Genomic DNA, 12,890 nt, shown 5'->3' with positions numbered 1-12,890 from the left:
TATTGTATTCTTCTTGTTTTATTTCTGTATCCTATATTATTGTACCCACTTATATTATTCCTGTAAAGCGAAATAAACCCAAAAGGCTTTCAAATGCTTAATAAATAAAAAAAAAGTTGCGACGCAAGACGGAAAAGATCGAGATGTTTATTGTATCACTACGTTTCCCGAGTGGCTGAATATTAACTACAATAAAATAGAATTTTATTTATGGTTTCATTAGCGACTACATGGTTTACGATGAAATATATCTTACGTGTGTAAGATTATTCTATTATTGGCTTGGGAAATTGGCAGAAGAAGTAAACACGTGTGCGTTGCTCTGAAATAGAGAATTTAATCTGGTTCAAATAAATATTATTTACATTATATACACAAACGTTTTACCTGAAATAGAGAAACGATATTTAAAGTTTATTCTCCAAGTGACGATTCCCTTTTACCAACGATTCTTTATTAGTTACTTTGGTTAACGTTTTGACACAACTTTTCAGCTCTCTCTCTCTCTCTCTCTCTCTCTCTCTCTCTCTCTCTCTGTCTCTCTCTCTCTCTCTACCGTCCGGAACGTTCTCTACTTCACCGTCACTTGAAGATGTGCCGCCAAATGATAAATTAAAGAAATACATTTTCTTTACACATGTACTTCCAAAGAGGGTTACGGTTAATGTTTACATTGTGACGGGGGCAGCAAAAAAAAAAACAAATTTATAACAATTCACATTCACTAAGCCGAGTGCACGCGCACTAGACAAATTTTCAAACTCATTTCTCTCGAAAACAAATCGTTGTATCTGATGTGGTCGCTAATGACCTAGCTGTTAATGCGACCACTTTAAAATAAACGTCTACAAAAAAAAAAATCGTTGTATCAAAAAATTGTATTCTATATTTTCGACTCAGTCTTTCATCTAGAATCACCCCCTGCTCGGTTGTACCACCAGTTACGGGACACCCTGTATACGGATAGATTTAGAAAAGAGGAGGACGAAAATCTGTTGCGAAGAGAATTTCGAATTTCTTTCTCTCCCAAGCGGCTAAACAAAGATAACTTCGGACAAGAGTGAACATACAGGATAATATGGAGAGCGGGTAAAATGTATCGACGGTCAAGTTTTCGATCGAAGGAAGAATCTCGAAGTGCAGATTCTCGAATGCAGCGAATCGTAGGCCCGGGGTCCTCGAGGGAGCGTTTACCACGGATAATTCATATTTATGGGCGAACGCTTTATCAACCCCACTTGCCTCGTATACATTTAATTGAGACGTCCGTGTCGGAGGCAATAGGGTGCGAACCCCGTTGTCTCAGGGGGTCGAGGGAGAGGGGGAGAGAGAGAGAGAGAGAGAGAGAGAGAGAAAGAGCAGCACAATGGGCGCAACACTCGACGGACGTTCACTCGGTTTCTCTGGACTGTCGTTAACTATCCGCACTGATTTCGTAGACGTTGCTGCGTGTCCGGTCCGATCATTTTCCTCGCTCGTCGACCGATTCGTCTCGATTCGACTCGACTCGAGCGATTCGCGGGCAATCGGTCATCGCCGATTTTCCCCTTCCGTTTGCTTTGCAGCTTCGAACACGTGGGCCGTTCAAACGAGAATGTAGACATTGACAAGGAAGAGTGATTAACACGTTCGCGGACATTCATTTTCATAGCGATGCAAAATGACACGAATGCTGTAGCATTCAAATTTTAAAGCCGATTTTTATTCATTCAATTTTATACAACATCAAGTGTTTTTGTAATTAATATACATTTCACAGTCATGACCAACTGTCATACTAATGACAGTTAACTTATTGTTATTGTTTATGTCTGATCAGATTTCGGATAGTGCAACTAGTTTCAAGAAATATTGCCTGTATTTTTGCAGCTCACTGAAATTTTTACTGTCCGTGAACGTGTTAACGTGTTAAACTGCTAGCTATTTTTATTAACACTAAACCTACCGACTCTTCTTGTATACCTGTTCCTACCGTGCGTGGTCAAAATGACCGGACTTTAAAGAAAAGTTATTGTTAATATAATTAAACGTAGATAATAGTGAATTTGTTGCTGAATGAATTAGTGGATGAACAACTTCCATAAAATGACGATACAAATTTATTTTCATGTAATTAGAATTGTACAAAAAATACTGCGATTCTCTGTCTCCTCAATTTACAAAATTGTACTGTGTCGTCCACTTTAGCGATTTGCATCGCATAACTTTGTCAATATTGGACTATACTACTTGATTTTTTTTTTGAGAAGTTAGAACAATCGGATCACTACATAAAGTGAAAAAATTGTTTACAAAAATTGGAATTGGTCGAAAGCGCAGAGGAAATACTAAATTTTTAATATAAGCCCGCATTAAAAAGTTGCAAAATACAACTTTGACTACTTTCTCTGTAACTTCGACAAATTCCAATTTCAATCAAACATTTTTCTCCGATCTTGAATTTAATATTTATCCTCTGGTGGCCGAATAAAAGAGCGCAAATCAAATATTTGTTTGCAACAGTGTAACATTCATTTCGCTTTCCCGATAGAGTATCGTCAACGACCTTCCAATCTCGTTCTGTATAGAACGATTTTCTGACGCTCCTAGTTTTCTCGCGGAAAAGTAACCGCGCGAGTTTCGAGCAGGATTCGAGGCATCGAGCGGAAACGCGTGCAGGGTATCGATTGTTTCGCCGGTTCAATCGGTCTAATAGAAAAGTGATGTGGACCCTAGCCGCTCTCTCCGGCCGGGAATCTGGAGGCTAATACGTCTTGCGGGTCGCGCAGGGGCGTTTATGAAGTATGGCGATGCGTTTTAGCAGATTGGTGACGATACCGGGAGGGGCGAGGTCGCAATAACGCGAGCCGACTCGAAGAAACGCTGCGCCGGATGTCGGGCCGCGATTCAATTAATATGATTGGAGCCGTAGGACATCGCCGCTACCATTGTTCTCCGTTCTGCGCGGGCCTGGTCAGTGCTGGTTCACATCTAGCGACCAGACCCACGCAGACCTGATCCTCTCTTTCGTCTCTTCCAGGTCTCGCTTAGGCCTGGTTCAAGGTCAACGGAAAGGCCCTGGAGAACCTTTCCTTTTTACGGGGTCCTTTCCTGATTGCCTTTTTCCGCTTTTTCCGTTTCATAGCATCCTTCCGCGATTGCTTCTTTCTTTCCTAACGTGGTCCTTCGTTCCTCCTGGGTTTGGCGGTGCCATCTTTCCCTTGCTTTCCTCTCTTTTTAGTTTCATCTCCTCACTACCCACTTCTCACTTTCCTCTCCTTACTTCCCCCTCCTCCATTTCTTACCTCCTCCAGAGGGTTTTTCAAAAACGTTGCCAGGACACTCCGTCGCTAACTGTTGAAGAGACAATTTTGGGACTCCGGTAGGCATGGGATCAAGTTCAATATGTACTCACGAATCCGAATCAAGTTCAATAACCGAGTTTCATTCCATGAGTTTCGATTACCACTTAAAAGCAATAAATGTTTCGATGATTATACTTGAAAAGTATTCCTTGTATGCAAACAGTTATCGAACCTCGGAATGAGTACTCACAAGTTTCGAAAAGATACTTATAGGTACTTCGATGTTGAAAGGAATCGAATCTTTCGCAAGTAGTACTCGAATCTTGGAAATCAGAACTGCATGGTAAGTTTTAAGCACTCTCTTTATTAAATTCGTAACTATTTAAGAATAATATTCCATTTACAAAACTCGGTTTTATCCTATCTCTTTTTTTATCGATGATATTTCCTGCTTTTGAAAAAACTCTTTCTGAAGGTACAGAAGTGGCCATTATACGAAGATAGTCGCGTGCAATTTTTGATAAAATCGGGTACTTCAGTGAATTTTCACGCGAAAATAATAACGGGTCTTCTTTGCGTTCTAAATATTGTTGGATAACACTTTCTGCTTTTAACTTAACTTCATTCTCAAGTATTCCATCTTTAAATGCACTCAAAACTATATATATATGGTTTTGAGAAACTCTTTTTACTCCTGTACTATTTCTTTTAGAATTGTTTATACTTTGTGCTTGAAGAACTTTCGCGCTTGTGAGAATACTTTCTGCCTTTAACTTAACTTCATTCTATATTGTTAGATAATTTTCCACTTCTAACACGGCAGACGATGAGACAGGTATCGCATTATACCGAGCGCGCAAGAATACGGAAATTCGTAACGATATTCATAATAATTTCGAAAGTGTCGAAACTGTTCGACCAAGACTCGAGTATACTTGCAAGTATTATTTACGTTTACCACAATACTTGTAAAGGGTTCGAAACTGTCTGCCAAAGGTTCGAGTATACTGGAGAGTACTATTTTTCTATTTTTTCGAAGTACTTACAGAGAGTTCGAATTCCATCAATCAAGGTTCGAACCTGTTTGCGAGGTACTTGATCCCATCCCTATATACAGAGTGGCCCACATAACCCTTAACAGCTTAATATCTCGAAAACTATGCCATCGATTTTAAAGTTCTTGATCTTAAATTGCATGGATCTGGAGGGCCTTTCTAATTACATAAGCGCGAAGTGGCGCCCCCCTTTCCCTTTAAAGGGGGCTGGGGTACCTTTATAATTTTAAACGGAACCCCCTATAAAACGTTACATATTTTGATGTAACGTATAATGTCACCATCACGTCCATTACCAATCAAGCGACTCCAACTGATATGTATCTATTACGTTACCTTCACATTAGTATAAGGTTATTATTGTAATATTATGTGTGTAATATCGACTGCAGAATAACTTCTCATCGGAGGTTACAACTATACAATAAAAAAAAAAAATTTCTCGAGAGATCAGAAATAATCAATTATAAAATTTGGTGTCTGGCAAAGGTTCGTGTATACTTGGGAGTACTATTTTTCTATTTTTTCGAAGTACTTACAGAGAGGTCGAATTCCATCAATCAAGGTTCGAACCTGTTTGCGAGGTACTTGATCCCACCGAGAATCTTGAACAAAAGTTGTGTCGAGGAATATTACTGTTGCGGCCAACTTATTCGATCGATACCTCCACGGGACGATACTCCTCCGGTAACGCGTCGTTAATCGCGGAACGCGTTAATTTCCACGGCGAAATCTGGGTTCGGGAAGTCTACCTGTCTCCGGCGGGCGTCGTCGACGAAGGGCCGAGTTAGTTTCCATGGGCGTTTGTACAGCGAATAGGAAACTCGTACGGTTAGCCGCGGTGTATCCAGCAACCTACATCGGTGGTTTCCTTCCTGCGGGACCCTTCTTCGGTGTCCCAATGAAACCAGCTCGCACGAGTGTGACTCGACGAGTCCCAGGAAGCGTGTGCTTTGCTAACGATGACAAACTGCCCCGCTCTAAGACGCCATATTTATGCTAATCTGCCCGGGTAGACTGCCTCGAACCACGCTATTCTCCCTTTTCTATTCCCCTACCCACTCTTCCCCTCTCCCTTTCACGAGATACCCGAACGATTCGAGGCGATTCCATTGTCTCTCCCCGATCTCTTCGGCCTTGGCAGCTCGCGGAATCTCGAGCGACGTATGCGCCAACGTCGCAAGAGCTCTCAGAGTCCCGGTTTTTTGGAAACTTGTCTCAACACTGGCCAGAGTTACATCGCGATCTCTGGTCCCAGGTTGAATCGTATCGATCACTCGAGCAGGCAAGTGTTTCATTGGCGTTTAACCCTTTGCACTCTCGGCGCTATTTTCATTATAAAACTAAATTTTTCTCTTCCGTCTTGGAATATTTTCATTTTATTCGTACGAAGCTGATCCGATTTCCACATACAATGTTTAAATGTTTAGTAATCTATTCGATACCAATTTTGTAATGCAAGAAATATTTTGTAATATTTTTCGAAATTTCTTTGAAATAATGCCACAACAGCAGCCAAATTAGCAGCCTGCAACACAAAAATGAAACAAATCACCCATTATACCAGACTAAACATCGTCAAATTCACACTTCAATTTCTAGAATTAGAATTGGGCACTCAGAAATAACCCATTCATTTTTGTTAAATAAGAAAGAAAATACCACCTAATAATAGAATAAACCACCTAATAATAGAATGCAAAAAATGTGAGAATGAAAGGAAAAATGCTAAGTTGCCTAGATCCTTACCCATTCTGTTAAGTTCTAAGGAGTATATCGCCGGTCTTGCCAAGTATATGAAGGATACAAATATGTATAATATATTGTAAGAAAATGTACCGTGTTGCTAATGACCTTTGATGTTGAAGCAACATTAAACAATTCAATTATATATATATATAATTTCTAGTGGTGCTTCAGGGTCACCGCTCGAGTGCTAAGGGTTAACACTAGAACTACCGAGTCATAAATACGACGAACGTCTATCGCTTTGTAATAATTACAATATTACATTTATTCGAACCTCATACCATTTTTACTCCAACACGTGCTTCGATAAAGAAGTTGATTCAAACAATTCTGATGGGAGCATTTCTATAATTTCAGTAATTCTGAAGGAAAAAATTAGGAACCTTTTGACTGGTTCGGTAGTTCTAGTGTTAAAGTGGCACGTTGGAGATCTGTACCGTAGCAATTGGTTCCAACACGTGCTTCGATAAAGAAGTTGATTCAAACAATTCTGATGGGAGCATTTTTATAATTTCAGTAATTCTGAAGGAAAAAATTAGGAACCTTTTGACTGGTTCGGTAGTTCTAGTGTTAAAGTGGCACGTTGGAGATCTGTACCGTAGCAATTGGTTCCAACACGTGCTTCGATAAAGAAGTTGATTGAAACAATTCTGATGGGAGCATTTTTATAATTTCAGTAATTCTGAAGGAAAAAATTAGGAACCTTTTGACTGGTTCGGTAGTTCTAGTGTTAAAGTGGCACGTTGAGATCTGTACCGTAGCAATTGGTTCCAACACGTGCTTCGATAAAGAAGTTGATTCAACCAATTCTGATGGGAGCATTTTTATAATTTCAGTAATTCTGAAGGACAAAATTAGGAACCAGTGATTTTCGGTAGTTCTAGTGTTAAAGTGGCACGTTGAGATCTGCAGCAATTGGTCCACTGATGAAAACGAGAAATGAAAGAGGTGGAGGAAGCTCTGGTTCGGAAACTTGACCTGTTTCGACCCGATCAAAATCGAAAGGCTCGTGTATATCGACCAGAGCGAACCGGAAACGGTTGAAGAGCCACAGCTAGTTGTGCCACGCGCCGCGGTTCGAACGCGACAGGAACCGTGCGTGCGTCTCGCGACTTCTTGCCGTGCCAAGAGGATGTTTTGCCGGTCCTCGGCTCGTTCCCCGGGTTTAGCGTCGCCTCTCTGCCCCCTTGACACCCCCGCAACAACCCCCTGGATGCCTGGTCCCCTCCACCCCCTCCACCCCCGACCACGCTCCCGGAGAATATGGATCGGCCCTGACAATATTGCCGCTGGAACCACCCCGTGTCTACCGCGTCGTGATATACGCGGCCGCATTTCATATATTCCATTGTTTCCAAGTTTTCGGATCCATTTGTAAGATTAAATTTGTAATGCGGCCCATCGCCACCGCCCCCCGCCAACCCCCGCGCCCCGAACCACCCCCACCAGCTTTTCTCTGTGCGCGCACGTCAGAGAGAACGCATATGGCCGACCGGCCAATTTCCATCCTGCGACCCGATATACCCGTCGCCAATCTGCCCGAACTTTTTCGAAATCGAACTTCTATGGACTCATCGACTCTTCTGCCCTGGTCGCCGGAGATTTCCAAATTCCTCCTTGGACTTCTAGAATGTCCTCGGAACTGTCATACTTCGCTAAGCATTGCCGCACAAGCTTCGCGAATACGAAGATCTCCCTGCGAAAACACGACGATTTTTCAGGAAAATTGTACTAGTTGAAGTTCTACGTATTTTTACACATTCCTGATTGGCTGGGAGTTAATAGTTTACACTCGAAGCCGTTTTAACTCGAAAACGAAACATTTTTTCCGACCTGGAATATTTCCGGTCTATAGTCTGTCCCGTGAGTATTCGTACGCTCTTAAAAATCGCATAACTTTGTCAGTATTGGACTATACTACCTTGAATTGTTTTGAGAAGTTAGAACAATTGGATCACTATATAATGTGAGAAAAATGTTTGATTGAAATTGGAATTTGTCGAAGTTACAGAGAAAGTAGTAAAAGATGTATTTTGCAACTTTTTTATGTGGGCTTATATTAAAAATTTAAAAAGTAGGTTTTGTACATCTGTATCAGTTATACATATTTTGAATATTTCATCTACATCGGTCGACATTGTAGAAACACAAATCGTACTTTCTAAATTTTCAATGTAAGTCCACATAAAAATGTTTAAAAATACAACTTTTAGTATTTTCTCTGCACTTTCGACCAATTGCAATTTTTGTAAAAAATTTTTTTCTCTTTATGTAGTGAATTGTTCTAACTTCTCAAAAAAAAATTCAAGTAGTATAGTCCAATATTGACAAAGTTATGCGATGCAAATCGCTAAAGTGGACGACACAGTACAATTTTGTAAATTGAGGAGAGAGAGTATCGCAGTATTTTTTGTATAATTCAAATTATATAAAAATAAATTTGTATCGTCATTTTCTAAAAGTTGTTCATCCACTAATTCATTCACCAACAAATTGACTATTATCTACGTTTAATTATATTAACAACAACTTGTTTTAAGGACCGGCCATTTTGACCACGCACGGTAGGAACAGGTATACAAGAAGCGTCGGTAAGTTTAGTATTAACAGAAATAGCTAGCAGTTTAACACGTTAACACGTTCACGGACAGTAAAAATTTCAGTGAGCTGCAAAAATAGACAGGCAATTTTTCTTGAAACTAGTTGTACTATCCGAAATCTGATTATACATAAACAATAATAATAAGTTAACTGTCATTAGTAATAGCAGTTGGTCATTACTGTGAAATGTATATTAATTACAAAAACTTGAGGTTGTATAAAATGAAATGAATAAAAATTGGCTTTAAAATTTGAATGTTATAGCATTCATGTAATTTTGCATCACTATGAAAATGAATGCTATAGCATTCACGTCCGACCATCTAAGTTGTCACATTTTGTGACACCTGCGAAGGACAACCGTTCTTTTTTGTTTACAGTGCTCCAATAAAGTCCATTGAAATTTTTTGATAACAAATATTTAACACTAGAACTACCGAACCAGTCAAAATGACTGGTGGATGATTTCTTCTTTGACGATTACTGAAACTATGAAAACGTTTTCACGAGAAATTGTTTAATATATCTCTTCTGTGGAGTACATGTTACCTGAACAAATTCAATCTTGCTGTTATCATAAAGGGATAAGTCTAAGTCACGTTTATGGCTCGGTATTTCTACCGTTAAGTACATTAACGATACGTTCCTAAAATTACTTAAAATTTATTAAAAAAATCTAATTTTTGTAGTTTCATATCGTATTTTATACTGTCAGTCACCGATGACTCACGTGTGGCAGTTAACGTGTTAAAGAATTAGAATTTCGATTTAACTTTCATAATTCTGGGTCAAAAGGAACCCTCGCATAGTAGATCCAAACGAGCAGTATTGGGGAACCCTGGTCCTAACAAAATTCGTTGTCAGTTCCATTCTCGACTACCTAACATCGGAATTTTCTGGAGACCGATTTGCTCGAGACTCCCAATTATTATCGAACTCTCAACGATGAAACTTTGTCTCCTTTGTGCTCCCGTGTTTTTCGTGCATACGGTTCCGAATATCACCGGGACATTGTCGTCCGCGAAGACAGCAAAATGGAAGCGGGAACGATGGGGACCGATGGAGATAGAGGTCAGATCGCCGCGGCGTTCATTCCCATCGGCGGTTTCCGTCGGTTCCGGACAGAATCACGAGCGAAGCTGCCGTAACGTATGGCGCATAAGCTGTTCGCGTTAACCGGCCACTTTCAGATTGGACGGCGCGCTTCTCGTTCCTCGACATATGGATTCGTCGCGGATTGAGCCGCGGTTTTCATCGCGAAATGGGAATTTCATCTCTATCGGAGCTCGGCTGCCAACCGGATCCACGCAGACCGACGGAACTTTCGTCCGATTCATCAGATTTTCGTTCGGCCATCCGATTTGGCCGGCTCCGATACCGTAACGACAACATCGTTTGCTTCAACGCTAAACCCACCGAGCACACAACACATATGAAACTGAAAACGCCTTCTAGAAATTGAATTCACTTAAACTTGGTACGGTTGTAGGGGTAACGGGATGCTGGTCTGTGGATTTTTATGCAAAATCAAAATCGTCAGTATTCAGTTCGAGATGCAGAAGCTACGCAGACTTTTATTTTTTTTTTTTTTTAATAATTTTATACGATCGTGAACCAGAATTGAAAGGTGCTCCTGAAGGCCGCCGAACAAGCGAAAGAGCCGACAAGATAAGTGTGTGACGGCCTTGAGACATTTTACAGGGAATTCTCATTAGGAGTCAGTGCCAACCTTACAATTTGGAGTCAGTGGAACTACCCACGCCATTGCGGTGAGGGGCCGAAGCTCGAGAGCCGTTTCTTGAGCAACGTTGTATCGGAGAAAGACATTTTGTCAGTGTTCCTGTCACTGTCGCTTAGTAGTCATAGGATTTTATGACTTGTAGACGGATATGACTCTTAGGTTTCGTCGACAACCTCAGATTTCGTCTAAGAGTCAGTCACCAGAACGGCGCAACTGACTAGTGTTCCTGATTTCTCAACATATTCCATTTCTCGAGAAATGAGAAATAAGACTATATTTCTCGAAAATTCTGGATAATTTTTCATAAAATAAACAAATATTGGGAAACTTTTACCAAACTTTTATAAAGTGAAACATTACGCTTTCGTTTCGAAATGACTTCTTAAGAAGCATAATGCGTCTAATGTAGAATCAGACAATCTACTTCTTTTTTCTGTAACAAAATCTTTCATATATTTCATAAGGGATACAACAATCTTGTCTCTTCTTTTAGATACTTCTTCTTTAATAACAACAAGAAACTCATTACTCAATTCGGTATTCAGTTTTTCTAAAGTTTTAAATAAGAATTTCAGAGAATTTAACAATTTATATGTTATAAAATAAATGAGATTCATAAGAATTTTCCTAGATTGACATTTCTCGAGACGTACTGGAATTTCTCGAGAAATGAGAAATAATCAATTATAAAATTTCTCGAGGAAGACTTCTCGAGCAGGCACAATGAAAATTATCTAAATCAATCGTACCTAGTGAAAGATATATTCACATGTATTTCCTCTTTTAATTGTTGTAAAAGGTCGAAAGTAGTGTAACGATATCCCTAAATTCTTCTAACGTCTTCTCAATTTAGAATTTGATTCAATTTACATCAGAAATGCATAAAGTCCGCAGTCCACCGCTAACCAACTGAATTTTGTCATCTATCGTACGATTCTCGGAGAAGTCCGGTTTCCGAGGATCGATTCAACAATTCGTGGCACGCTTCGATCACCGATGAATCATGGGAACATGAAATCATCATGGAATCGTTCCGATGAATCTGGAATTTCTCGAGGAATGAGAAATAATGAATTATAAAATTTCTCGAGCAATTCTCGAGAAGGAACGCTACTCGTAACGAGAATTCACTGTACTCGAAACTTGAAGGCTGCACCAGCGAACCGAGCTTCGGGGCGATCGGCTGGTCGATTTACGAGGTTACCGATTACTCGTAAAGACGCTCGCGCGTGTAATCGGTGGCTCGCGATCGCGTCGTATCGCGGGCCTTTTAGCGATTGCAGCCATGCATCTGACCGGTCGATTGAGTTATCGCGCGATAACTCGACGCCACCGAGCGGCGCGGAGCGTCGCGGAGCGTCCAAGTAATTGAAGGGAAACTTTCTCGCCACCGGTTGTCCGGTGCAACTCGCCCCCGAAAGAGGAACGAGCACGCGGAAACGAGAATGAGGAGGAGAAAGAAGGGTTCGGAAGAAGTTGGAAAGTGTCCGACGGAAGTTGCCGAGGCCGAAGCGGCACTCTTATTATCGGGCCGACACGCCCCGATCCACGCGATCGGCTTTTAATCTTGGATCGCGTCGCGCGGATCCTCGCGAGCCCTATTAACCGGGGACAGGCGAATAGCCCGTAATTGAAACTCCGTTATCGAGGCCTTCTACGTGATTGCATCGCGCCGGCAACCGTTTATCTGCCCGGCAAGAAGTTCGCGCGATCTCTCGCGGACTCGTCGATCCGATCCGATCCGATCCGATCCGATCGAACGTGCTCCCCGCCTTTTTAGCCGATCCTCTCCGCCGCCGCGCGGCCCGACCGACTTAATGAAATTGCAGCCGCGGATATCGTTCGATCGGGGACTCGTTCGCACCCGAACTTATCGCAGAACCGCCTAGGTAGACCGATCGTAAATTAACCGAGTCTTCCAGCCTCGATCGAGATCAACCGAGATCCGGTCGACTCGCGGAACCTCCTCCTGACCCGGTCGCGATGTTGTTCGCTATTCGTTTTTACCTCGTTTGGCACTCGCATCGGCGGTCTGTGAAACCGCCTCCAATTTTCACTCGTGTTCGATCTTGAAGTCGAGTCGAGTGGACTACAGAATTTATGCGGTTATTGTGAAGGTGATTAACACTTTAAGTTAAGGAAATTAACACTTGACGGTCCGGAAGTATTTCAAGTTTACTTCCCATCAGGTCCAACGCAAACGTAGAACGGAATCGTGTCTACAACAACGTGGATCACGTTTCGAACATTTGATGCGACTTTTTCACGAAAACTGAATTGTATGTAATTTCGAGTCTTAATAATAGACACAAGTTATTAGCACCCGTTCAAGCAGACTGTCATTTCTTGGTGAAATTTTCATTTCTTTGCCTTCAAGGCCATCCGAAGGTCATGGTCGTTGAGTTCGTGTTGATACGGGGTATAATACCGTTAAATCAAAAATACAAAATGCTATTAAAA

General features: G+C 41.2%; 1 protein-coding gene across 1 annotated transcript in view; it reads right to left on the bottom strand.

Annotated features, from left to right (window-relative positions):
• Positions 1-10,780: 10,780 nt before the first annotated feature.
• Positions 10,781-12,890, bottom strand: part of LOC143365858 (uncharacterized) — a 111,093-nt gene continuing 108,983 nt past the window's right edge. The window contains exon 4 of the mRNA XM_076806439.1: positions 10,781-10,863. Coding sequence (XP_076662554.1) covers positions 10,831-10,863 — 33 coding nt within the window. The 3' untranslated portion in view covers positions 10,781-10,830. The remainder of the gene's footprint in view (positions 10,864-12,890) is intronic.

This window comes from Halictus rubicundus, chromosome 2, assembly GCF_050948215.1.
Source record: "Halictus rubicundus isolate RS-2024b chromosome 2, iyHalRubi1_principal, whole genome shotgun sequence".
Classification (NCBI taxonomy): domain Eukaryota; kingdom Metazoa; phylum Arthropoda; class Insecta; order Hymenoptera; family Halictidae; genus Halictus; species Halictus rubicundus.
This window is presented reverse-complemented; position numbering and strand designations above follow the sequence as displayed.